This window comes from Malaclemys terrapin, chromosome 3 (genome assembly GCF_027887155.1).
Source record: "Malaclemys terrapin pileata isolate rMalTer1 chromosome 3, rMalTer1.hap1, whole genome shotgun sequence".
Taxonomy (NCBI): domain Eukaryota; kingdom Metazoa; phylum Chordata; order Testudines; family Emydidae; genus Malaclemys; species Malaclemys terrapin.
In genome coordinates, this window is record NC_071507.1 from 203,933,158 (window position 1) to 203,958,894 (window position 25,737).

General features: G+C 49.1%; 1 protein-coding gene across 1 annotated transcript in view; it reads left to right on the forward strand.

Moving 5' to 3' along the window:
• The first annotated feature begins 259 nt into the window (after positions 1-259).
• NUGGC (nuclear GTPase, germinal center associated) overlaps positions 260-25,737 on the forward strand; it is a 98,139-nt gene continuing 72,661 nt past the window's right edge. The window contains exons 1-3 of the mRNA XM_054022981.1: positions 260-367; positions 18,426-18,590; positions 24,033-24,134. Coding sequence (XP_053878956.1) covers positions 18,563-18,590; positions 24,033-24,134 — 130 coding nt within the window. The 5' untranslated portion in view covers positions 260-367; positions 18,426-18,562. The remainder of the gene's footprint in view (positions 368-18,425; positions 18,591-24,032; positions 24,135-25,737) is intronic.

Consider the following 25,737-nt stretch of genomic DNA (forward strand, 5'->3'; position numbering starts at 1 on the left):
GCTGGTTGCTGCTTTCAGAGCTGAAGGTTAACCCTTTGAGTGCATGTGACTTGCCCAGCCACTGAATTGAGTGTTGAGTGTTTTACCTGCTCTGACGCACTGATCACAGAACTGACTGTTAACTGTGTTTTTACCTGCTGTACCACATTCCCTGTAGAACTGAATGTTCTTCATTACGTTTTCTTTATTTTCTTTCTCTCTCTCTCAAGCAGTTAGGAAAGGGTTAACGAGTATTCTAGGAAGTGTCATAGGAAATGTTATGTTAAGGGAGGAGCTGAATGAGGTGGAGGAAGAAGGATCAGCCTGAGGAAGAAAGATCTGGACAGTGAATCCATCTCAACCCACCGAGCTCCCCGGTCATTGAAAGGTAAGACTTGTATTGACTATTACGGATATCTGGCTTATAGTCGGGGAAATGACTGTATGAATGTCCTCTGCTGTTAAATAAAGGTTTCAAAGAAGACCTCAACTCTGTGTAGTCAGCCACTCCACCACGAAAGGTTAAGCCCTTGGGAGAATCCTGGATGAGTTGGTAACACTTACTTACCAATTCTCTGTTAAAGTCTGCTATTTTAATTCCATGGCCTTATTCTGTGACTCTCACTCCTTTCCTTTCAATCATGAATTCTATCATTCCATGATCACTTTCACCCAAATTGCTTTCTACCTTCAGAGTCACAAACAATTCCGCCCTGTTAGTCAGAATCAAGTCTAAAATGGCTGTCCCCCCGGTTACTTCCTCTAATTCTTGGAACAAAACGTTGTCCCCAGTACCCAGGGCCGGCTCTAGGTTTTTTGCTGCCCCAAGCAAAAAAATTTTTGGCTTCCCCCCCACCACTGCACCCTCCTGCCGCCCCAGCCCTGGGTCACTGGTAACTTGCTCCCAGGGCAGGTCATTCAGCAGGAATTTTGGATGTGCACAGAACACAGACAGGATTGGTTCCCATATGGTTACAGAACTGCAGTAAAGTGGAACAATTTTCAGCGTGTGTGATTGGAGGATATCTGGATGCAGATTATAAGACTGTCCTACATAAATGAGGAAAAGTTGAGGTGCCTTTATTATTCTTTTGTTCCATTCTTTGTTTCTATGGGGAATTTGCCAATGCGATATCACTGTCTTCCTTTTAAACAAATAAAACTAAAACTTTAATAATAATAATAATAATAATAAAAAGCAGTGGCTGTTGAAAATAGCAATTCCAGTCCTAATAAACACTGGGGAGCATTTCTTGCTCAATTTAGTCTACTTTTTCTACAGCAAGTTACAGTGGATCAGTATATTTGATTTGGGGAACTGCCCAAATTGAGCTTGAGCACTCCTGAATTTTGAGGGTGTTCAAATCTGGAAGGCAGGTGCTAGATTCCCTTTCTGAATATTGGCTAAATCTGGAAAGGAAAAGTCAATTTCTGCTTCCATGGCTCAGAAGTGTAAATCCTCCTACGTGCCTGGTACTGTATCTAAAGCTGCCAGTCTAGTAGAGCCTCCCCCCTTACTTTTCAGTTTAAATTCTAGTGGGATCCACGTACCTGCCTTGCTAGGCTTCAGATAGAGAGGTGCAATGTCCATTTAGTCCACCCAATTCTTTCTTGGCCTTGGCCTGACTAGGAGACCATCTTACTACGTCTGTGACCAGCTCTGTTGTGGGAAGATCAGCTCCTGCAACTATGTTTTTTACCTCCCTTGTGGAAACAGGGGCAGCATTATGTATTTGTGGCCAATAAGGGGTGGAATGGGTTTTTGGGGTCAGCGTCAACGGGTATTTCTTTTTTTCCCAGGGGGCTCCAAATCACAATCCTCTCTCAACCTTACAGCCGCTACCACCCCTTTATGGGCGCTAAGTTGGACACACAATTTACTAATCTCTGCCTGACACTTCTGATGGCCTGTTGCTGCCTTGGCTGCCTCATTCTCATCTACAAGGAAGTGAGTTGCTGCTCTCACTTCTTCTAACAAAACTTGTGTGTGTGTTAACTCTTTCCTATACTGTTCTGCATTCCTGCTGGCCTTGTCTCTCTCCTCTTGCATATTTCTAAGTACAGTCACCATTTTAAGCTTTTCTGCTATAAATTCACACCCATCTGTCTCTCATTTGTTCAAACGCTGTTGTAACTGCTTTTTCTCCAGCTCCACTTCCCGCCTTCCCTTCATCATTTCAACCACGTCCAGACATGCATAAAATAACGCCCATGCAGCAGCCACATTCTTTGCGCTACTCTGTGGTTTAAAGGTTGTGCAATATTGTTCAAAGCTCAGACTCGCTTCAAGCAGGGGATTCTCACCCTTAAAGCACCCCCTTTCCCAGCGCATTTCCCCTTCTTCATTACCCAGCTCTCTAACTTGTTGGTTTTCTCCTGTCTCAAGCGAGCAGCCAAGGGTTTTTTTAGCCATCTCTACTTCCCTTATCTCACTAATGATCCCTACCAAAAGCCCTTTCACGCAGTCACAGTATTGCTCTAAAATCTTTACTTTTAAGGCACAACTCTTTAACTCCTTATTGCACGCTCCTACTGTTATTCTAAGCATGATTCTTAACTTAAAAATTACAGGATGTCACCAAATATTCTATGAGACCTCGCTAAAGGAGCTTAGTCTGAAAAAGGAAGAGACAGTTTGGACAGGTCTGTGCCTCAGTTTCCCCACTCCGCAGCAACTACTCAACAAGTACCACATGATTAGGGTCACATGATGCCCATGTTCCTCCACCAATTTGTTACCAGATTTGCCTGTTAATTTGGGCTACACTCATTTATTAGAGTTACTCTTCTGGGGGGTGGGGTTCTGTAATTCTATCAATGTACTGCTTGTGTCACTTGTGTTCTCATATGGAGCTCTACTTCTCCCTGCTGCAAGTCCCCTCCCAATGGAGCTATCCTGCAGGACCTAGGTTTCCCAGGGCTGGGTTCTTCCAGCCCCAGAATCAGACGAACACACACACATACACACATTAACAGAGCGTGTCTGAGAGGACTGGGTTAATCAGCACTCCCAAGATGACCCTTATATGCCCCTGGACTCAGCAGGCTGGGTCGAGCAGCACTTCCAAGCTGTCACCCTCATATGCCATGGGCACCGCACCGGAATAGAGCCCACCTGAGCAGACTGGGTCGAGCAGCGCTTTCAATCTGCCACCCTCATATGTCCCAGGTTCAGCACATCCCTGTCCCCACTTTCACATTACAGTTGTTTTTGGAGTAACCCCCACAGGATTTTTGGGCACTGCAGGGATCTTTAGTTTAGGTATGAGGAGCGTTGCTGCAGAGCGAATGGGGAAGCCAAAAAACACCCCCGGGGGGTGGGGGGAGGGACAGAGAGAGAGAGGCAACCAGCTTAAGCATGAAAGTTATTTATTGCCAGGTAATAACCATACAAGGGGAGCCAAACAAAACAGTGATAATATTTATAAAAGTCAGGTTTAGAAAACCATAACTGATCACACAAGTCAGGGTCAGAAGGCTATAATGAGAGCGAGAGAGAGAGATGGGTTTCACCACTCCGTGAAGCTTGAATCAATCGGGGTTCCCAGGTGGTGGTGTGATGTTACGAGTGTAATAGAGTATCTCATTGAAAGGTGACACAGGGCCAGAAAAAGTTAATTAACTCACAGACTGACCTGACCCATGGCTGAACTTTAAAGACTTGTTAGGAAGATATAGAAGGGGAGCTGTTTGCTCAGGTCTTGTGATGTAAACAAACAATTCTTGTCTATTACTATGGCTTTGATTCAAAGATCAAAAAAAGGAAGACAGTTGAGTGAAATAGTATTATTGTCTATATATCTCTTTGAAGAGTGTGGTAACCTGTGTCTGAACTGTTTAATGGATAAATTACCCTATGCTAACTGGGAGAAGGAAAGTTAAGCCTATTGTTTTCTCAGGCCAAAAGGCTGCTGGAAATGTATAAACATTCTGGGACACGATCCTTCTTCATCTCAGATCTGCTTTGGGTTTCAAGAAGGGGAAACCCTAGGCCATAAGAATTGAGATCCCCAGTCACTGACTGGAGTCACCCTGAATATGGACATTGGACTATAACCTATGGACTATTTCTAAAAGAACTTTTGGCAACTACAAACTCACCACCTCTGCTATGTATCTAGACCGGGGGTCTCAAACACGCAGCCCGGGGGCCGCATGCGGCCCGTGGAGCTCTTCCCTGTGGCCCGCCAAGCTCCCCCCCCCCCAGTTACTTCCGGTCACAGCCAAACTCCCCTCACCCCCCCCCGAGTTATTTTATGTGGCAGCTAAGCTCCCTGCTCCCCAATGTTTGGGGCTGGGTCTCTCCCCCGCTCCCACCTGCCGCCCCCACGCACCTCCCCGGAGTGTCCCCGGCCTCACCTCTGCACCCCCTCCTAACCCCAAACTCCATTCCAGAGCCTGCACCCCCACCCCCTGCCCCAGCCCGGAGCCTTCACCCAACACCCAAACTCCATCCCAGAGTCTGCACCCCCACCCCCTGCCCCAGCCCGGAGCCTTCACCCAACACCCAAACTACATCCCAGAGTCTGCACCCCCACCCCCTGCCCCAGCCCGGAGCCTGCAGCCAGCACCCAAACTCCATCCCAGAGCCTGCACCCCAGAGCCTGCACCCCAGACCCCCACCCCCACCCAAACTCCCTCCCAGAGCCTTAGGCAGGTGGGGGTGGAGTTTGGGGGGGCAGGTTCTGGGCACCACCAAAATTTCTACAAACCTGCCACCCCTGGAAGAGGCAGAGCAGTGGTGGAGTGGTGGTGCAGCCCAGTGCAGTGGGGGGGCTTGAACAGAAGTAAATCTAACTAAGTGCATGTTTTGTCCTTTGAGTGAGGTGCATTACTGAGTGTATATATTTTATTAAAATCTCTTGGAAATGACTTGTTGTAGGAGTAGCAGTGATCTGTATGCTCTGTATAATGCTTAGCACTTTCCAGGAGGCAGGGGGGAGGGGGAGAAGAGACGGGGCAGGGACGGGACCTCATGGAAGGGGTGGAGTGGGGGCGGGGCCGGGGTCAGCGAGGGGGGGTGTCAGTGATGCGGCCCTCAGGCCAATGCACTAGTCCTCATGTGGCCCTTGTGGTCATTTGAGTTTGAGACCCCTTATCTAGACCTCAAGAAATTGAACTCAAGTCTGTATGTATATTGATCTTTCCACCAGCTCTCTCTTTTCTTTTTTAATAAATTTTAGTTTATTAGTTTAGTTAATAAAAATTGGCTATAAGCGTGTATTTTGGGTAAGATCTGAGTTATCATTTGACCTGGGTGTGGGGCTTCCTCCTTTGGTATCAGGAGAACCGTTTTTCTTTTACTGGGGTATTGGTTTTCATAACCAGTCATCCCCATAGGAGCGGTGCTGGTGGTGATACTGGGAAACTGGAGTGTCTAAGGGAATTGCTTGTGTGACGCATGGTTAGCCAGTGGGGTAAAACCAAAGTCCTCTGTTTGGCTGGTTTGGTGTGCCTTGGGCTGTGCCTCCCCTGCTCTAAGCAATTTGTCCTGAATTGATACTCTCAGTTGTGAACTGCCAGAGGCAGCATTGTTACAGGTGGTGGTAGCTGAGGGTCCGGAGTGCTGGAGACAGGCAGAGCCCCCAGCACGATCAGTCAGGAGAAGATGAAGTCCCAATGGAACTGATGCGGATTTTGGATCCAGGCATCAGAGAACTTACTTGAGCATGGGTAGGGGTTTTTGTAGGGAAAGAACGATGGTTCAAGGGAGAACACTAGATTTGTTTGTGGGTAAACTGATGGTTGAAGTATACCACAGTTGTTTTGTTCAGGCTAGACGATGGGAACTGATCATTCCTGGCTATGGGCGGTGTTCCTTGGAGGGAGCTCACAATGCAATTAGGCAGCTTGGGTATTTTGGATCCCAATAAAGGATTTATTACCAGAATTGGTCTGATAACTACTGAGCTGGGTGTGTGCAGGCGTGGGTTCATTCACATCTGGAGCAGAGATCCCCCATGACCCAGTGCTTCCCTGCTTTTCTGATCCCAGAGTTCCATGCGGGTCTTGCCTTGGAATCTCTGTTCTCCATTCTGTTTGCTAATAGGGATGCCTCCTTGTCTCAGCTTCGATGCAAATGAGGCTAGGGAAGTTTCCCTCATCCTGTCACCCTTATCCCAGGGGTTTAGGTGTGTCCCCCACTGCCTTTTCATTGCTTTTTGTAAGTCTTTCTTCTGATCGGCTTTGGTTCAAGCAGAGGCTGGGGAGGGAGAGGTCTTTCATGAGTCAGACAGGCTGGGTACTGCGCCCTGGTTCCCCAAGAACACAGAGCTGATAGGTAACCCCTCCTGGCTCATCACGAACTGTCAGGGAAGAGCTCATTCAGCCCTTGCTCACAGATCATAATTTAAAATTATTAGGTTGGCCAACATCACTGAAACAAATGCACCAACATTGTCATAAAAAACAACAGCTGTGTGAGGAAGCTAGTCTTTGTTCATACTTTTCAAACCTATTCTGCTTTCTCAGGTACTAGTATTTTATCATATACTGTATATGCTTTTAAAGGGTATATTAATGTTTCAATTTCAATTCAAATTTCCAACCAATGACTTAATTGGTAACACTGCTTCTGTAGAGTATGCTCTGTTGATTGTGCTTTCTGAGGAAAAAAATGTAGATATCAACGGTTAACTTTCCACTCTCTGTTTCGATCACATATGATCTGGGCACTGAATTCTTTGTTTGTTTGTTTTCTTTATGACAGTAGAAGATGTCCGTCCTTTTTCTCCATCCAGTTTGACACAAACATGGGCACCAGGTTCTAGATCTGGCAGTTCTGTAACAGTGACATCTGTTATAAAAGTGGTTGTAAGCTCCTTTTGCCTTTTTATCTGATTTGGCTATTTGTTTCATGTCGGGCCATTCTGGAGGTAGATCCTTTTCCTCAGTTGGAACAGCAGTTCTGAATTGTTTTCTCAGCAGGAGTTGTGCTGGACCAGTGGTGAGCTGGAGCCGGTTCGCAAGAACCGGTTGTTAAATTTAGAAGCTGGTGTAGAACCAGTTGTTAAAGGGGCCAGCAGGTGGGCAAACTCCAGTCCGCGGGCCCGTGGGACCGTCCTTTCTGGCCCACCTGAGCTCCCAGCTGGGGAGGCGCCTCCGGCCCCTCCCCTGCTTCCCTCCCCACCCCCACCACAGAGCCCCAGCATGTCGCACTGTTGGCGCCAGCACTCTGGGCAGCTCGGCAGCTCCTGCCGCTTTGAGCAGCATGGTAAGGGGGCCATGGCTGGAAGGAGGGATTAGATAAGGAGCAGGGAGCGGTTGGAGGGGGCGGAGGTTCTGGGGGGTGGTCAGGGGATGGGGAACGGGGGGGGTTGGGTAGGCAGGGAGTTCCAGGGGTCTGTCGGGGTGGTGGTGGATGGGGTCGGGGCAATCAGGGGACAGGGAGCGGGGCAAGTTGGGTAGGGGGTGGAGTCCTGGGGGGCAGTTAGGGTGGGGGGTCTCGGGAGGGGGTGGTCAGGGGACAAGGAGCGGGGGGTTGATGGGTTGTGAGTTCTGAGGGGGCAGTTGGGGGCAGGACATGGGTTGGGGTTGGATGGGTGGGTGGGGGGAGACAGGCATGTGGGGCTTGTACTCACTGCGTGGTTCCCTACTGGGTCTTCAGTGGCACTTCGGTGGCGGGGGGTGGGGTCTTCACTTGCTCTGGGTGAAGGACCCGCCACCGAAAACCCAGAGCGAGTGAAGACCCCCCCCCACGCCCTCGAAGTGCCACCAAGGACCCGGTAGGGAACCAGTTATTAGGATTTTGGGAGCTCATCACTGGTGCTGGACTATATCCATATTGGTGTTGATGGCTAGCATGGAAGAAGATCCATTCCTTGCTACTGTTGTTGGATTTTCTCAGCTATCTCGGCCTCAACCACTTGCTTGTAGGGAATGTGGGCTGCTAATAATATAATCAAAATCATATTTCATTTGGACTGACTTACCGCTGAGGAGAATTTTGGTTCATTGCCATCACTAGTTGTTCTGGAATACCAAAGGGAGCAAAAGTGCATTTCAGCTTCTCAATGACACTGCAGCATACTTTTTCCAAATACATTATTTCTACATACCTGGAAAAATAGTCCGCTACGATCAGATAATGATATGCTCTGAATTCTACAAGTCTGCAGCTAGTCTCTTTCAAGGTGTCTTGTAGAGGTGGTGTTGTTCTACATGGTTCAGCATTGTCTTTCAATGTTATTTGTAATGGATCTCCTTTCAGAGGTCCAATTGCAGTAAATACTCCATGGAGTTCTTCTTCCTTTCTCACTAGGCCCCATCATGACTGCCACTCTGCCACTGAGAAGTTTGTTGATCTTTGATCACGCCTTTATAAGAACATAAGAATGGCCTTACTGGGTCAGACCAAAAGTCCATCCAGCCCAGTATCCTGTCTACCGACAGTGGCCAATGCCAGGTGCCCCAGAGGGAGCGAACCTAACAGGCAATGATCAAGTGATCCCTCTCCTGTTATCCATCGCCACCCTCTGACAGACAGAGACTAGGCACACCATTCTTTACCCATCCTGGCTAATAGCCATTAATGGACTTAACCTCCATGAATTTATCCAGTTCTCTTTTAAACCCTGTTATAGTCCTAGCCTTCACAACCTCCTCAGGCAAGGAGTTCCACAGGTTGACTGTGCGCTGTGTGAAGAACTTCCTTTTATTTGTTTTAAACCTGCTGTCCATAAATTTCATTTGGTGACCCCTAGTTCTTATATTATGGGAACAAGTAAATAACTTTTCCTTATTCAATTTATCCATATCACTCTTGATTTTATATACCTCTATCATATCCCACCCTAGTCTCATCTTTTCCAAGCTGAAAAGTCCTAGCCTCTTTAATCTCTCCTCATATGGGACCCATTCCAAACCCCTAATCATTTTAGTTGCCCTTTTCTGAACCTTTTCTAATGCCAGTATATCTTTTTTGAGATGAGGAGACCACATCTGTACACAGTATTCAAGATGTGGGCGTACCATCGATTTATAGAAGGACAATAAGATATTCTCCGTCTTATTCTCTATCCCCTTTTTAATGATTCCTAACATCCTGTTTGCTTTTTTGACTGCCACTGCACACTGCGTGGACGTCTTCAGAGAACTATCCACAATGACTCCAAGATCTTTTTCCTGGTTAGTTGTAGCTAAATTAGCCCCCATCATACTGTATGTATAGTGGGTGTTATTTTTTCCTATGTATATTACTTTACATTTATCCACATTAAATTTCATTCGCCATTTTGTTGCCCAATCACTTAGTTTTGTGAGATCTTTGTGAAGAACTTCAGTCTGCTTTGGTCTTAACTATCTTGAGCAGTTTAGTATCATCTGCAAACTTTGCCACCTCACTTTTTACACCTTTCTCCAGATCACTTAGGAATAAGTTGAATAGGATTAGTCCGAGGACTGACCCTTGGGGAACACCACTAGTTACCCCTCTCCGTTCTGAAAATTTACCATTTATTCCTACACTTTGTTCCCTGTCTTTTAACCAGTTCTCAATCCATGAAAGGATCTTCCCTCTTATCCCATGACAACTTAATTTACTTAAGAGCCTTTGGTGAGGGACCTTGTCAAAGGCTTTCTGGAAATCTAAGTACACTATGTCCACTGGCTCCCCCTTGTTCACATGTTTGTTGACCCCTTCAAAGAACTCTAATAGATTAATAACACACGATTTCCCTTTACAGAAACCATGTTGACTTTTGCCCAACAATTTATGTTCTTCTATGTGTCCGACAATTTTGTTCTTTACTATTGTTTCAACTAATTTGCCTGGTACTGAAATTAGACTTACAGGTCTGTAATTGCCGGGATCACCTCTAAAAATATTGGCGTTACATTAGCTATCTTCCAGTCATTGGGTACAGAAGCCGATTTAAAGGACAGGTTACAAACCCTAGTTAATAGTCCCGCAACTTCACATTTGAGTTCTTTCAGAACTCTTGGGTGAATGCCATCTGGTCCCGGTGACTTGTTACTGTTAAGTTTATCAATTAATTCCAAAACCACCTCTAGTGACACCCCAATCTGTGACAATTCCTCAGATTTGTCACCTACAAAAGCCGGCTCAGGTTTGGGAATCTCCCTAACATCCTCAGCCGCGAAGACTGAAGCAAAGAATTCATTTAGTTTCTCTGCAATGACTTTATCGTCTTTAAATGCTCCTTTTTCATCTCGATCGTTCAGGGGCCCCACTGGTTGTTTAGCAGGCTTCCTGCTTCTGATGTACTTAAAAAAAAAATTGTCATTACCTTTTGAGTTTTTGTCTAGCTATTCTGCAAACTCCTTTTTGGCTTTTCTTATTGCATTTTTACACTTAATTTGGCAGTGTTTATGCTCCTTTCTATTTACCGCACTAGGATTTGACTTCCACTTTTTAAAAGATGACTTTTTATCTCTCACTGCTTCTTCTACATGGTTGTTAAGCCATGGTGGCTATCTTTTAGTTTTTACTGTGTTTTTCAATTTGGGGTATACATTTAAGTTGGGCCTCTATTGTGGTGTCTTTGAAAAGTGTCAATGCAGCTTGCAGGGATTTCACTCTAGTCACTGTACCTTTGTAACACTTTGTAAGTGTTTCTGTGGTTAACTGGTCCATATAGTTCAGAACACCTCCAGGGCCAGTTAGGTGACTTCAACTCTGGGAGGGATTGAAGGTGATTGTAAGCCCCTTCTGATATGACTGTCACACCTGCTCCTGAGTCAATTTTAAAGTCAATAGTCTTTCTGTGGCTATTCAGTTCCACTTTCCAGGCCGGCTCTGTGTCATCACACATGACAGATCCCAGAAACAATGGCTTGATTGTTGGTAATCCTAGTCAGCTTCATGACTGCCTTAGTATGACAAACAGCTGCAAAATGTCTGCATTTTGTGCATTTATTACATCCTGTGTCTTTAGCTGGACATACATCTCTTGGGCAATGAATTTTTCCACATCTTGTGCATTTAGCCTGAAAGGGTTTTGTAGTTTTCCTGGGATTTAACTCGCCTTGCCCCAGGGGTTTTATGATGATGACTTTTAGCAGTCATGCAGGGCCCAGTGCTTGATTTGTAAATGAAGAGGTGCTGGGGCTCAGGCATTAACGATAATATTGTTTCCCCTCCCCATTCACATCTCCCTGGGATCTCCCCCACACACAGTCCCTCTCTCCCAGGGTCTTCCTGTCCCTCCCACTGGCTTCCTTTCCCCCCAGAAGGGCTCACCCCCCGCAACTGGAAATCCATCCTCCTGTTTCCCCCATCCAGGCAATCTTCCCCTCCCAGCGAGAGCTGCACTCATGCATCTGGGGTTGAAACTGAGGTTCCAAAATCCAGCCCTGCCCCCCATGGCAGCCCCGATTGGCCAGCACTGTCCCCCATTCCCACCCTATGTGAGGAGAAAGGCTCAGCACACCCGAAAAGCAGCTAATCAGCAGCCAGGAGAAGTGGGAACCACTCTGGGGTCCCAGGCTGGGGAGCCAATAAGGGGCAGGTCTTGCAATGGAGCGGCAGAGTGATTGGCCGGTCAACCTGCAGGGCCTGCGTGGGCTGAATGAGTGGCAGGTGGCCCAGCCCCTCAGAAGTGGGGGGTGGGATTGAATGTGAGTGGCAGCCTGACTGGCCAAACAGCAATAGATGTGGAGCTAAAATATGATTGAAAAGCCCTGGGTTGAAGAGGGGGCACCAGGGGGCTGGGCCCTGGTGTGAAGAGCAGGTGTGTCTAAGTTTTTCATAGCTGAAGCTTGCTGGGGCATTGAAGAGAAGCATGTTCATGAGATCTTCCAACCTGTGTTTCTTCTTGTTTTTTGTTTATTTCTGTTTGCAACCTTTGTTGCTGCTTTCCTTCGGTTTGTGTTCTAAGAAGAGCTCTGTGTAAGCTCGAAAGCTTGTCTGTCTCACCAGGGTCCAATAAAAGATATTACCTCACACCCCTTGTCTACACTTAAAATCCTACAGCAGCCCAGCTGCAGTGCTGTAGCCTTTCAGCAGAGACACCACCTAGGCTGACCTAAGGGGTTCTCCCATCAGTGTAGGCAGAGGCGTGCGCAGCACATTTCATTAGGGTGTGCACCCAGGGAATTTTTTTTTTTTAAAGGCGAACATTTATTGAATATTCAATCATAAAGGACATTCTTTTTATTCATCAAACAAACTAAAGTAACTAAAACTTAACTAAAAATTATTTTTTTTTAAATTAACAACTAAACTTTACTTAAAAAATACAAACTTAAAAAATGAGACACACAATACCAAATCTTTGCTCTAAGTGATAACCAGGCGTATACAAAGATACAGTCAATTTTCATAATCTCTCTCTTTAACCAGATAATGAGCTAAGCCAAATTGACCAAAACAGATTAAGGTTTCTTCATCTTCCTGTCCTAGAGACTGAGACGTTGCTCACCAGGTGTTATGGACTTAAATTCCTCAATCACATCATTGTAATTAACTGATGAAGCCAATTCTTGTTCAATGTACAAAATCATGAGTGAGTCGAGGTGCTGTTGGGACATTGTACTTCTTAGTTTGTTTTTTACATGTGCTAGTTTCGAAAAGGCTCTTTCACATGAACAGCTTGTAACAGGTAAGACTGCAAAGCATTGAATAGATTTGTAAAAGGCCTGGTACATGGAAGACTGATCCGATTCCTTTAGCCAATCAAGGCACTCTCTGGTGGTGTTCGTCGTGCTACCTTTAGGAACAGATCTGTCATAACCCCGAAGCAATCTGACTTCAGCTTCCAACTCATCCAAGGACACTTTAAATTTGTTGGCAATGATTCTCATATCGTTCCTGCCAATGTCTAAGCTCAGCAGTTTTCCCATTGCAGTCACAATTTTACAAGTCTCCTGTTCAAATCGCTGGTTAATGCCGGTAATCATTGAGTCTAGGAGTGGGTAAAATGAAGTTATTCTCTCCTGCTCCTCTTTTGTATTAAAGTGATGCTGGGACTCAAACGCATCATCGATACGAGTGGACGTTTTTCTCTTCTTAGCTGGGGGAATCGATATATCATTCTCTACACACCTTTTCACACGGTCATTGAAAATATTCTGGGCCACTTCCCATCGCAGCCAGAGAGTTACACAAGCTTTTCACGCCTGTCATTGCAGTAAGTAAGTTGAGATCTGAAGCTTGAAGAGCCTTACTCACTTTTACCACCATCTGGAGAATCGGGTGCATCATGTGAAGAACAAAGATGAACTTAGAATCATAGAATATCAGGGTTGGAAGGGACCTCAAGAGGTCATCTAGTCCAACCCCCTGCTCAAAGCAGGACCAATTCCCAACTAAATCATCCCAGCCAGGGCTTTGTCAAGCCGGGCCTTAAAAACCTCCAAGGAAGGAGACTCCACCACCTCCCTAGGTAACGCATTCCAGTGTTTCACCACCCTCCTAGTGAAATAGTTTTTCCTAATATCCAACCTGGACCTCCCCCACTGCAACTTGAGACCAACTTGAATGAATTTAGTTCATGGATAAGGCCCCTGGCTTTTATTTTAGTGTCAGCAAGGCGAGTGGTTTCGATCATCTCTTGTAAAGCTTGTAAAATGATGGAGTAGTTTTGTTTTACAGCAGCCTCTGCTTCTGCTCTCCATGCCCATCTTGTGTTTGACAGGGACTTCAAAGTCTTCAACTGGGATCCTACTTCTTGTGAAATCTTCTCCATTACTGCATGTCGCACAGGACTCCCCTCCATGAAGGCATAAAGAGGCTGAACCAAAAAAATCAAAGACAGTTCTGTTTTGTTTACTTGAAGGGCATGCATCTACTAGGACGAGGTTCAAACAATGCGCATAGCAGTGTACATAGAGTATTTCACTGTTTCTTTCTTTACATTTCATTTGAACTCCCGCAGTACATCCAGACATAGTAGATGCGCCATCAAAACAGACAGACATCACTGATGACCAGTCAATTTTAAGAATGCCAAGGACGTCATTTAACTGGTCAAAAATAGACTGAGCATCAACTGTCAATAGTCTCTGAACAGACACAAAATGTTCAACTGGACTATGTTTTTCATTGTCAAAATACCGCACCACAACGGACATCTGCTCATGGTGTCCACAGTCAGTAGTGTCGTCTGCAATTATTGAGACCATTTTTCCATTTAGTGAAGACACAATCTTTTGTTGCACAACGTTGTGCAAGACCACAATTAAATCATTTTGGATGTGATTACTCAGATAGGTAGCGTTTCGAGGAGATTGTTGCACATGCTTTGTCATTATGGGATCATATTTTTGGAGCATATTGACAAGATTTAGAAATACACCTTTCTCAAAACTGTCAGCTTTTTCATTGTGACCCCTGAGTGGTCTCCCACCTTTCGCCAAAAACAGAACAATGTCAAGTTTCAGAGTAACAGCCGTGTTAGTCTGTATCCGCAAAAAGAAGAACAGGAGTACTTGTGGCACCTTAGAGACTAACAAATTTATTAGAACATAAGCTTTCGTGGACTACAGCCCACTTCTTCTATATGCATCCGAAGAAGTGGGCTGTAGTCCACGAAAGCTTATGCTCTAATAAATTTGTTAGTCTCTAAGGTGCCACAAGTACTCCTGTTCTTCTTTTTTTAGAACAATGTCAATCAGTCACTTCATTATACTCTGTTATGGCACCGTTCTTCTTCTTTAGACAGATAAGCCTGCTTGCCCTCATTCAACAATACATCAATAGGTTTCCCTTCATTAAAACTTGACCATGAAGAACAGGTGAGGGGGGTGAGAGGACCAATGGTAATGCGGTGTCGCAGTAGTGGGGACGCACGCTGCGAGCAAACGCAGACTTTCTATATAGAGTGTATCATGCGATTAAATTAAAACACAAAGCCACTTTTTTTGGAGACATTAGGGCAGGAGTGGGCAAACTTTTTGGCCCAAGGGCACATTGGAACTGCAAAATTATATGGAGGGCCGAGTAGGGAAGGCCCCGCCCCCTATCCACCCCCCTCCGCTCCCTGACAGACCGCTAGGACTCCCACGTCTATCCAACACCCCTGCTCCCTGACCGCTCCCTCCAGAGAACCCCGCCCCTAACCACCACCCCACCCCCTATCCAACCAGGGGAGGCAGGTTTGTATAAGTTTTGGTGGTGCCTAAGCAGAGCTGTCCCATCCATAGGACGGATCGGGGCAACCGCCCTGGACCCCATGCTTTGGGGGGCCTTCTGCTTCAGGGAGACACAGGGTCCAGGGCAGCCTGGGGGCTTAGTGGGGGGCCTGCCACCAGCAAGCAACCCGGCCCCAGCACGCTCCACCCCACCTCTTTTCCCCCCCTTCCCCCACTCCACCCCTTCCCCCAAACCCCCGCCTCTGAGCAACGCTGGGAGCCGGTGGGGTGGAGCAGAGCGGGCTGGGGCCAGGTCACTTGCTGCTGTCAGTGCCAGCCCCCCTGCTAACCCTCTAGGCTGCCCTGGACTCTTTGTCCCCCTGAAGAATGGGACAGGGCTAGGCCCCACCGTGTTGCGCGATGGACACTTGACAAAGTTCTCGGACTTAGTGATGACATTGGGGGAGGTAGGGGTCATTCAGTCATTCAACCTGTAAAATAGCACACAATTTTCCACACTGAAAAAAACCAGTAACCTAGTTAATAATTAATAATAAATAATAATAATAAAATCAACTCATAGAATTCATGAAAAATGTGTGTATACTGTATATGAGATTATTATATGAAAAATGAAAATGAGCTTCCTTTGGGATTTTAGAAGACACATATAATTTAAACACATTTGGTACCCTGAGTAATGATAACACTTCTTGCAAATCACATAAATAGGGATCTCATGGTCCCCTTCCTTCACCCCATTGCAAAGGTGCAGGGGTTATTGCTGGCTCCCCTCGGGCTGCAGAAAACCTTATGAGCAAAACATATGGAAAGAAGAGGATCAATTTATATAGAGGGCTTAAGGGGGACTCCCATAGTGCATTAATTAACATTAATAAATACATCAAAATTAAATACATTCCAGAGATAAGAACCTGTAATGACAACTTTACTTCATGAGAAGTTCCAGAGAAAGAAGACCCAGAGGGCGTAATGGTAGGGGGAATCCCAGGGAGACCAAAGGGGTTGGTAGAAGGAGCAGACAGAGAACAAGGATAGAGGCAGAGTGGCTGCAGGGTTGGCCCAGTCTCCTGCATCTCCCCTGTGGGTGGAGACACTGATCTCTATCACTGTTAGAGGGAACGATAGAATGGAATGCCCAGAAGAATGAATGACTTGAGGACAATTTCCTGAGGGACCCTTACCCTTTCAGAGCTTTTCTAGCTCTCACATTTACATTTCTACATGGTTTGGCCCACAGAAATAAAAATCTGCACATCTTCCATGTGTTTTTGGACCAGTGGGAAAAAAAACAGTTACAATTCAAGTGACTTAAAATTCCCTATGAAACTGAGGGAGTTAACAAAATAAATGAGCTTATGAACAACCAGAAAATATACTTCTCTGGTGAAAAACTATAAATGGACTTCTTTGCAAAGAAATTGTAAGATTTCTTACAGGAAAAGCCACAAACTGTCTGGAAAGGAAGAGCAGATTAAATTACTTGCCTCAGTGAAATTAAATAGCCAGGGAATTGCTGTGCCTGTGATGATGATGACTGGGGTTTGTTCACCTGTGACTCCCCCACCCCTTGCTGTGGAGGCACGGCTGGGCAGGTCTGCATCTGCAAGCAGGCCCCCTGCCTCAGGTGCAGCTCCCATTGGCCTTGGTGGCCAAGGGTCTGGGAGCCTCCTGGCCAATGAGCTGGGGGCGGGAGTGGGAAGTCAAAGGGGAAGAGTGTAGGGAGCTCGGGAGCAGGCGGGGAGGGGAGCTGTCTCTGGAGGCACAAAGGGGGGGCTCTCTGGAGACGGGTGATGAGGGCACAGGGGCTGGTGGGGATCTTCCAGGGGGGCAGAGGGTTGTGTGGGTCTCTGTGGGACGGGAGGGGAGTGATGGACAGAGCCAGCTGCAGCCTGGGTCTGGTCTGTGGGGGAAGAGAGTGTTGCTATTACACCCTCCCCCCCCCAGGAAGCCCCCTCTGTACTGTGTATTTGGGGTGCCCATCGCTGGTCCTTTCTCCTGCCCCTGGCTCTGTTTGTCTGGCCCCACAATGCCCCCCCCCGCGCCCACCTCTGTGTCTGACAGTGACAGATTCCTCCCTGCTGGGGAGGCGTGGTCAGGCAGCTCTGGCACCGTCCCCCCCCCCCCCCAGAGCTCCCATCAGCCGGGGTTCCTGGCCAATGGGCTGGGAACCGGGTCAGCGCTGGGAGGCAGCGCGCTGAGCTGCCCTGCCGAGACTGTTGCACGCAGGGATGCTGGGGAGGGGGGAGCTGCCCCCGAGGTGAGAGCACCCCACCCCACCCCCCGGCCCATCTCACCGCCTGTGTATCTAATCCCATGCGCACGCCTATGAATGTAGGTAATCCACCCCCCTGAGAGATGGTAGGTAGGTCGACAGAGGAATTCTTCCTTCAACCTAGTTCTGTCTACATGGGGACTTAGATCACTTAACTACGCCACTCAGGGGTGTGGATTTTTCACATCCCTGACAGATGTAGTTAAGCCAACCTAATTGTCTAGTGTAGGCCCATGCCATGTATTTCTTGTACCCAGTAGGGTGCAGGGCTGCTGCTAGTAGGTCAGGCTCTTGTACCAGATACAGCCTGGCTACAAGGCTTCCTTTATAGACAGAGATGCCAGACATGTGTCCTCCAAGACCGTAAGATACCTTAGTGCACTGCTGGCTATAGCTCTTACCAGCTCAGATAAGGTATGTCACATACTGTGCCAAGCAGCCGCTGAACAGGATAATACAGTTTAGGATTCCATCGCAGAGGGAGGCCGGGGTCCAAGTGTGTAGGGAAGATCCTTCCCTGTGGTATGGGAGTGCCTGGCCTGCTGCGAAGTATTAACTGCATCAGAGCTGTTACAAAAACAACAAGGAGTCTGGTGGCACCCTAACAGATTTAGAGCCGTTACAAACTCTCGTAAAAGTGCCAGGCTTTGCCTGTGTTGGGGGTTTGCCCCAATTCCAGCTGTTGGGGCAGCTGCCCCAGTGCAAAGCCCTGGTGTAAATGAAGGAAGTCACCCCAAGCCATGATTTTCACTGGTGCAGCTTAGCCCATGGTGTTGCTAGCTACGTGCGGATGGTTACCCCAGTTTGTTTTGTACCCCCTTGTGGAAGACTCGAGAAGCTTGATACCAGCAAAGATGTAACAGCCTTTCCAGCAGGGGGTCAACTGCACCAGTGCAAATAGCGGGTTTGTGTGTCTGCATCTCAGGGGTTGCATTGGTGCAGTTTCACTGCTGACTGGAGTTGGTGCAAATTCCCAGTGTGGATACGGTCTGAGCATCCCACGTAATAAGAAAATCGCTGTGGAGCTGTGGAAGGTGTAAATACCGCAAGCTAATGACGCAGGTGATTAAACACAAAGCAGATCAGTTAAGAACGTAACCCTCATTTTTATTCCCCCTAGGGCAGCTCTTGTGATAATTACGCCTTGCAGTGTCATCCTCAATCTTCTTCGAATCTGAATGCGTCCTGGTTTCGAAAAGCACTAACAATCCAGTGTCAACCAGAGCTCGGTAGTAACTTTGGAACTGGTCTGCTAGAATGTTGCACAAAAGACCTGAATTCTCAGGTAAGATGATATACTCTGAAACCATACTCTTTCCATTAACACTGTTACATGTAGAGCAGTGGTCTCCAACCTTTGTAGGCACAAGATCACTTTTTTTGAATTTATGTGCAACCCAGGATCTACCCTACCCCTTCCCTAAGGCCCCACCCTGCTCATTCCATCCCCCCGCCCTCCATCACTCGCCGTCCCCCACACTTTCACCGGGCTGGGGCAGAGGGTTGGGGTGCAGGAAGGGGTGTGGTCTCTGTGCCTGGGCCGACAGGTTTGGAGAGTGGGAGTGGGCTGCGGGTTGAGCCTGGGGCAGGGCGTTGGGATACAGGAGGGAGTGAGGGGTGCAAGCTCTGGGAGGGAGTTTGGGTGTAGGAGGGGCTCAGGACTGGGGCAGGGGGATGGGGGGGCAGGAGGGGATTTGGCATGCAGGAGAGGGTATGGGATGCTGGCTCTGGGAGGGGTCTCAGGGCTGGGGCAGGGGATTGGGGTGCAGGAGGGAGTGTGGGCTCTGTCCGAGGGTTCAGAGTGTGGGAGGGGACGCCGGGTTGTGCCTGGTGCAGCGGGGGGGTTGGGATGCAGAAGGGAGTGAGGGGTTCAAGCTCTGGGAGGGAGTTTGGGTGTAGGAGGGGGATCAGGGCTGGGGCAGGGGGTTCAGGATGCAGGAGGTGGTACAGGGTTCTGGCTCCAGGAGGGGACTCAGAGCCGGGGCAGGGGGTGCAGGAGGGGGTGTGGGGTGCGGGCTCACGCCGGGCAGTGTTTACCTCGGGCAGCTCCCAGTCAGCGATGCAATGGGGCTAAGGCAGGCTCCCTGCCTGCCCCGGCCGCACGCCGCTACCGAAAGCAGCCGGCATGTCCCTGGGGGCAGGCACGTGGCTCTGCCAGCTGCCCCTCCCTGCAGGCACCACTCCCGCAGTTCCTGTTGGCCACAGTTCCCTGTTCCTGACCAATGGGAGCAGTGGAGCTGGCGCTGGGGTGGGAGCAGTGCGTGGAGCCCCCCCTTCCCCTCCAGGGGCCACAGGGACATGACGGCCGCTTCCGGGAACAACACGGGGTCAGGGCAGGCAGGCCTCCTGCCTTAGCCCCACCGCGCCGCCGGACTTTTAGCAGCCGAAAACCTCCCGGATTGGCTGCAGAAGCCTTTGTGAGATCAAGCCCAATTCTGGGAGACTCCCAGGAAACTGGGAGAGTTGGCAACCCTAACTGATCCTGAGATAGACTGTCAGAGGCCCCACGATCGACCAGTTGATCGCAATCTACCAGTTGGTGACCGCTGATGTAGAGGAACTGATCCCCAGGTGGTGTAGCTCGCCCTACACTGATTTACACCAGTGGGAGATCTGGCCCAGGATCTCAGTGTTAACCCTGTGCTCTCACTTGCTCATAACTCTGAAATGGGAGATTTTCCCTGCTTGGCCGGAGCCCAGGGGGAAAAGCTGGAGGTCTGAGGAAAGTCTGTTCAGCCATTTTGAGAACGGCTACACTGGAATAAAAGACCCGGCCCAGGTCAGCTGACTAGGGCTCAGGGGCTAAAAATTGCTGAGTAGATGTTCGGGCTTAGGCTTGGGCTCAGGGACCCTCCCCCCCTCACGGGGTACCAGAGCTCTGGCTCCAGCTCAAGCCCAAATGCCTACAGAGGAAATGTACAGCCCTGGGCCTGAGTCAGCTGACCCAGGCCAGCTGCCAGTCTTTAATTGCCGTGTAGGGACCATGCCATGTCTATCCAATTCAGCGGAGAGGTGCTGAGATACCACGGTGATGGGTGCCAGTGCAAAACTTCTAAGCCCAGTAGGGAAAAACAAAAAAGTGTTCTGTTTCTGTCAGTCTTAGGCTTTGCACAGAGCAAGGGCTGAGCTGCTAAAATCAAATCAAGGTTGAAACCTGCTTACGATCTGGGCTAGATCCTCAGCTGGTGCAAATTGGTCTGGCTGCATTGAAGACAGCAGAGCTCTGCCGAGTTAGCTGAGGACTTCGCCCCTGACATTTGAACTGTTTTCAACCCCGTTTCTTAGTAAAACTTGTTATAGTTAAGGTTGTTATAGTTAAGGTTAATGATTGCACCCAGGAGTCCCAGGCATTGATCAGAACCCCATTGTGCTAGGCGCTGTACAAATACAAAGAGCAAAACAACAGTCCCTGCCCCAAAGAGCTGACAATGTAAGCATAAGGCTAGAGACAACAATTAGAAATGGACAGATTGGGAAGCGCAATGAGACAATATTGTCTCATGAGAGGCTGTGGTTCCAGCACAGCAGCAGCCTATCCACTGTCAGGCTTTTGCAGGCATTCCGGCCCAGCAGAGCGCTAAGGAGGGCTTTGAAGGTGGTGTGACGGGGTTTACAGACCCCACCCAGAGACAGAGAGAGTAAAGGAGCAGTACTGGACAAAGAGCCCCTCCCCTTAGCAGCTGCGGAGCAGGCTCCAAATGGGGGATCTGCTGTAAAGGGGACCCTGACAGCCAAGCGTGGTTGAGGGGAATAGTGAAGGGGAGGCCGTCTGAAGGGAGGAAGCCAGTTTGCTGTTTCTGGGGACAATGCAATGCACAGGAGAGGGTCTGGACTGTGGGTAAGAGCCAACCAGGAGCATAGGGGTCTCACCATTTTCCCTTCCTCACTCCCTGCTGAGGGGAAATAACTGGACACTAGGAAGGGGAATGCCTGTTTGGCTGAGTGAGCTGCTGAGACTGAATGAGAACGGCCTGCTGGGGAGACAGGAGGCAGTGGGATATGACCATGCCCCAAACTAAAAGAGATCAGGAGGTAGGAAGCAGCCCCGGAGAGGTTGGCCAGGTGCACCAGGAAGAAGCAACCGAGACATTCCATGCCTCTCCCTCTTGGTCCCTGGGCTGGGACCTAGTGGAGAGGGAGGGCCCGGGGTCCCCTCCCTTCCCCACTACCTCTGTCCAGGAGAATGCCACTTCACTGGGAATTGACGGGCTGCAGCTTAACTGTTAGTCCTGATGATTGCCAGCCAGACTTGCCCCGTGGCACTCCAAGTACAGTTGTTCTCCCATACACAAATTGCAAGTCAACCACACACAAGCACACAGGACTAAGGGGGTGAAAGGATGGTTGAACCATGGCCTACCAGCCTGTGAGTGAAACCTGCTACAGGTGGCGTCATGTTCCTCTGGTATCTGGACCGGTGATCTGCTAGGTCACGCCAATCTTCGACTCTGGGAGTCAGCCTTACCCTGCTAGTGTGGTCCCACAGTGGTCATTTATTAGTCCACCTTGCTACTGCCAGTTGTCATCTAGCCCCCTCTCACTGGGGCAGACGCAGTCTGTCACGGCCACTCATCATCGGCAAGGGGGTTGGACCAGCTGCCTCTGCCTGTCTCTGGGCCGCCCCTCTGCAGCCCCAGTGCCTCCTTTGGCCTTATCCAAGGCCTCGGCCTGGGGAGTTGCCAGGCTGGAGCTCCCCAGCTCCTCTTGCCTTTCCCCAGCATTGCTCTGTGTCCGGGACCCTGCTCCCAGGCAGCTAGATGAGAGACTGACTCAGCTCCTCCCTGAGCCCTTGTAATAGGGCCAGGTGTGGCTGCTTCCCCAATCAGCTTAGCCTTTCCACCAGAGCGGGGTAACTGCCCTGCTACACACACCCCCCCTCAAAATCCCCACCCCTGGGGGCAGGGGGGACTCTTCCCTTGGGCTCCCCGAAGCTGTGCCTCTAGGGCTCCCCGCTTCTTTTCCACCACCTCCCACACTTTGGCCATTTCCCCAGTGTTTGTCTGTGCCTTTCGGCGGGCCTGCTCCGCTGCCTCCAGCTGCACCCGCAGGTCTGCATCCATCCCCCTGACCCTCCAATTTTAGGGTCTGGGTCCATTGGTGGCCTGCTCTTTTACCACCTGGGTCCCGGCCTCTTGCTGGGCCCACTCAGTCTCAGTTTCTTTATTTGCAACCAGCTCGGCAACAGTCTGGGTCCTGACCTCTCACTGGGTCCCCTCCATCCCCTCTGCTTCTGCCACCTGCCACCTCTCGTGGGTGGCCCAATGACCGGCCAGACATTATTCCTGCCGCCTCCATCTTGTCCAGTTTCGTCCCTGCCAGGTCCCCAGGCACCTTCTTCAGCCACCCCTCAGTTTCCTCAAGGGGGCAGTGCCTCTTAATGTGGGCCGGTGTATGGCAGCCCCAGCAGGCTCCCCGCCTCTTTGCTGCCCTGGGCCTCTCCTGGTCCATCTGGGGTCCCACCCTCTCACTGGAACTGACCTGGACCTTCCGCCTCGGGCCTGGGCACGTCCACTGCATGTGCCCTCGTCGCCCACAGGCCCACATGTCTGTAGCTGCCTGGGTTCCCTCACCCGGCGGACTGTCTTCAGGACTTGCCCGTCTCTGCTCGGGGTGAGGCGCCCTACCTCTACCCCAGTAGGGACAATCCCTTTTTAAGTGTCCCCACCTTTTACAGGCATAACAAGCCCTACATTGCATGCCCAGCCTCTGGGCCCTGGTGCTGGGCTTCTCCTCAGGTTCTCGGCGGTTCCTCCTGAACTCTCGCCTCAGCAGTCTTAACACTGCCCTCCCGCCAGCTGCCCCAATTGCTCCTGGGGGGCCCACTGCACCTCCCAGAGTCCCTCTTGGGTCTCCCAGATCCCATGCAGCAGGGATCCCCTTTGCCTCTGGGGGTCGTCAGCCCCCTTTCGCCAGGGCGCTGACGCCTGTCCCCAATCAGGGGTAGCACCTGTGGCCTCCGCAAAAAAAAAAGCCCCACTATACCCAGGCTCCATCATCCCTTCCTGTAGCTCGGCACACCTTGCCTAGTCCTCACAGTCAACTTGTATCAGGGGTGGAGCGGTCGGGCCTGCATTCTCCACCATGTGTAGCAAGGTCGAAGCCTTTTTCTACCAGAGTGGGGTAACTGCTCCACTACAAAGGTCAAATTGTATATTAGGAATCACTGTTTCACTAGGAGGGTGGTGAAGCACTGGAATGGGTTCCCTAGGGAGGTGGTGGAATCTCCATCCTTAGAGGTTTTTAAGGCCCGGCCTGACAAAGCCCTGGCTGGGATGATTTAGTTGGGGATTGGTCCTGCTTTGAGCAGGGGGTTGAACTAGATACCTCCTGAGGTCTCTTCCAACCCTGATATTCTATGATTCTATGGGAAGCTAATTTAGGGAGCGGAGAACAGAAATTATAAGCTCGTGGTAGCATGTGTAACTGAGGCAACCTAAATGCTGAAGGTTTCAGGCCCAGGTTTATTGCATTTCTGTAGTCCAGCCAAGAGGTGACAAAGGTATGAATAACTGCAGCCAGATCTTAGTGTGTGTACAGCACCTAGCGCAGTCTCGGCCTCTAGCAGTACTGTCATGCAAATAACAATGCTGGGTTTATACCAGTAAATGGGTCAGTGTCGCCGCATGCCATATGTACTGAACCTCGGGTCTTTTATTAGTGAGCCTTGTAGCTGGTGTCCATCTCTAGGGCAATCACACTAACGAAAAGGCCCTTTTAATCTGAAAAGGTGCTGAGGGGGAAGATATAAATGAATCACCTGCCAAGAAAAAGAGGAGTTTGGACAAGTATCGAGCGTTTGTACCGAAAGAGCAAGAGTTCCTGAAAACCTGTAAGTATGAAAAACTTCCCCCAGTCCCAGCTGACACTGGGCAGCTGTGCTGGGATGTGCCTGAAATACACGGGGCTTTGGGGAGAGAGGACTGACTCCACTTTTGCCAGCTGTGGTTGAGGGTACAAAAGCTGCTCTCCCTCCCCAGGGCTAGGGTGCAAGGCTGCACCGGCCCATGTTCATGTGGCTACTCTATGGCACTTGCAGCAGGGGGGATCAGGGCCACAGGATCCCATGGAAGTTGTGATGCTTCTCAGGGCACACAGGGCTGTGAGTCACCTTGTTGCCACCTGCTTCCAGTGTGAGGGAGTCTTTTGCCAGCTGGTCGTTAACGCTATAATACAACCAGCCTGTCAGCCACTCAAGCACTCTCCTTTGGGTTACAGCAGCCCTGCTTTGCCCTGCAGGCTGACAATAGACACATGCCAGCCCACAAGTGCCTTCAAAGTGTCCCACTGGTCTCTGGATACCCACAGAAATCCCAGATCCTCTGTTCCCAAAGGAACAATGTATCCCAGTTTTACCTTAGCCCACCGCTCCTGTACCACGCACAGCTCTTGAGTTCAATTATAGTTAGGGCCCTTCCAAATTCACGGACCATTTTGGTCAATTTCACAGTCATAGGATTTTAAAAATCATACATGTCATGAATCTGAAATTTCACGGTGTTATAATTAGAATCATAGATTCTAGGACTGGAAGGGACCTTGAGAGGTCATCGAGTCCAGTCCCCTGTCCTCATAGCAGGACCAAATACTGTCTAGACCATCCCTGACAAACATTTATCTAACCTACTCTTAAATATCTCCAGACAGTTAGGAACCACCCTGACAGTTAGGAACTTTTTCCTAATGTCCAACCTAAACCTCCCTTGCTGCAGTTTAAGCCCATTGCTTCTTGTTCTAGCCTTAGAGGTTAAGGTGAACAAGTTTTCTCCCTCCTCCTTATGACACCCTTTTAGATACCTGAAAACTGCTATCATGTCCCCTCTGTCTTCTCTTTTCCAAACTAAACAAACCCAATTCTTTCCGCCTTCCTTCATAGATCATGTTCCCAAGACCTTTAATCATTCTTGTTGCTCTTCTCTGGACCCTCTCCAATTTCACCACATCTTTCTTGAAATGCGGTGCCCAGAACTGGACACAATACTCCAGTTGAGGCCTAACCAGCGCAGAGTAAAGCGGAAGAATGACTTCTCGTGTCTTGCTCACAACACACCTGTTAATACATCCCATAATCATGTTTGCTTTTTTTGCAACAGCATCACACTGTTGACTCATATTGAGCTTGTGGTCCACTATAATCCCTAGATCCTTTCTGCCGTACTCCTTCCTAGACAGTCTCTTCCCATTCTGTATGTGTGAAACTGATTGTTCCTTCCTAAGTGGAGTACCGTGCATTTGTCTCTGTTAAACTTCATTCTGTTTACCTCAGACCATTTCTCCAATTTGTCGAGATCATTTTGAATAATGACCCTATCCTTCAAAGCAGTTGCAATCCCTCCCAGTTTGGTATCATCTGCATAGAAGATTAGGGTTGGAAGAGACCTCAGGTGGTCATCTAGTCCAACCCCCTGCTCAAAGCAGGACCAACACCAACTAAA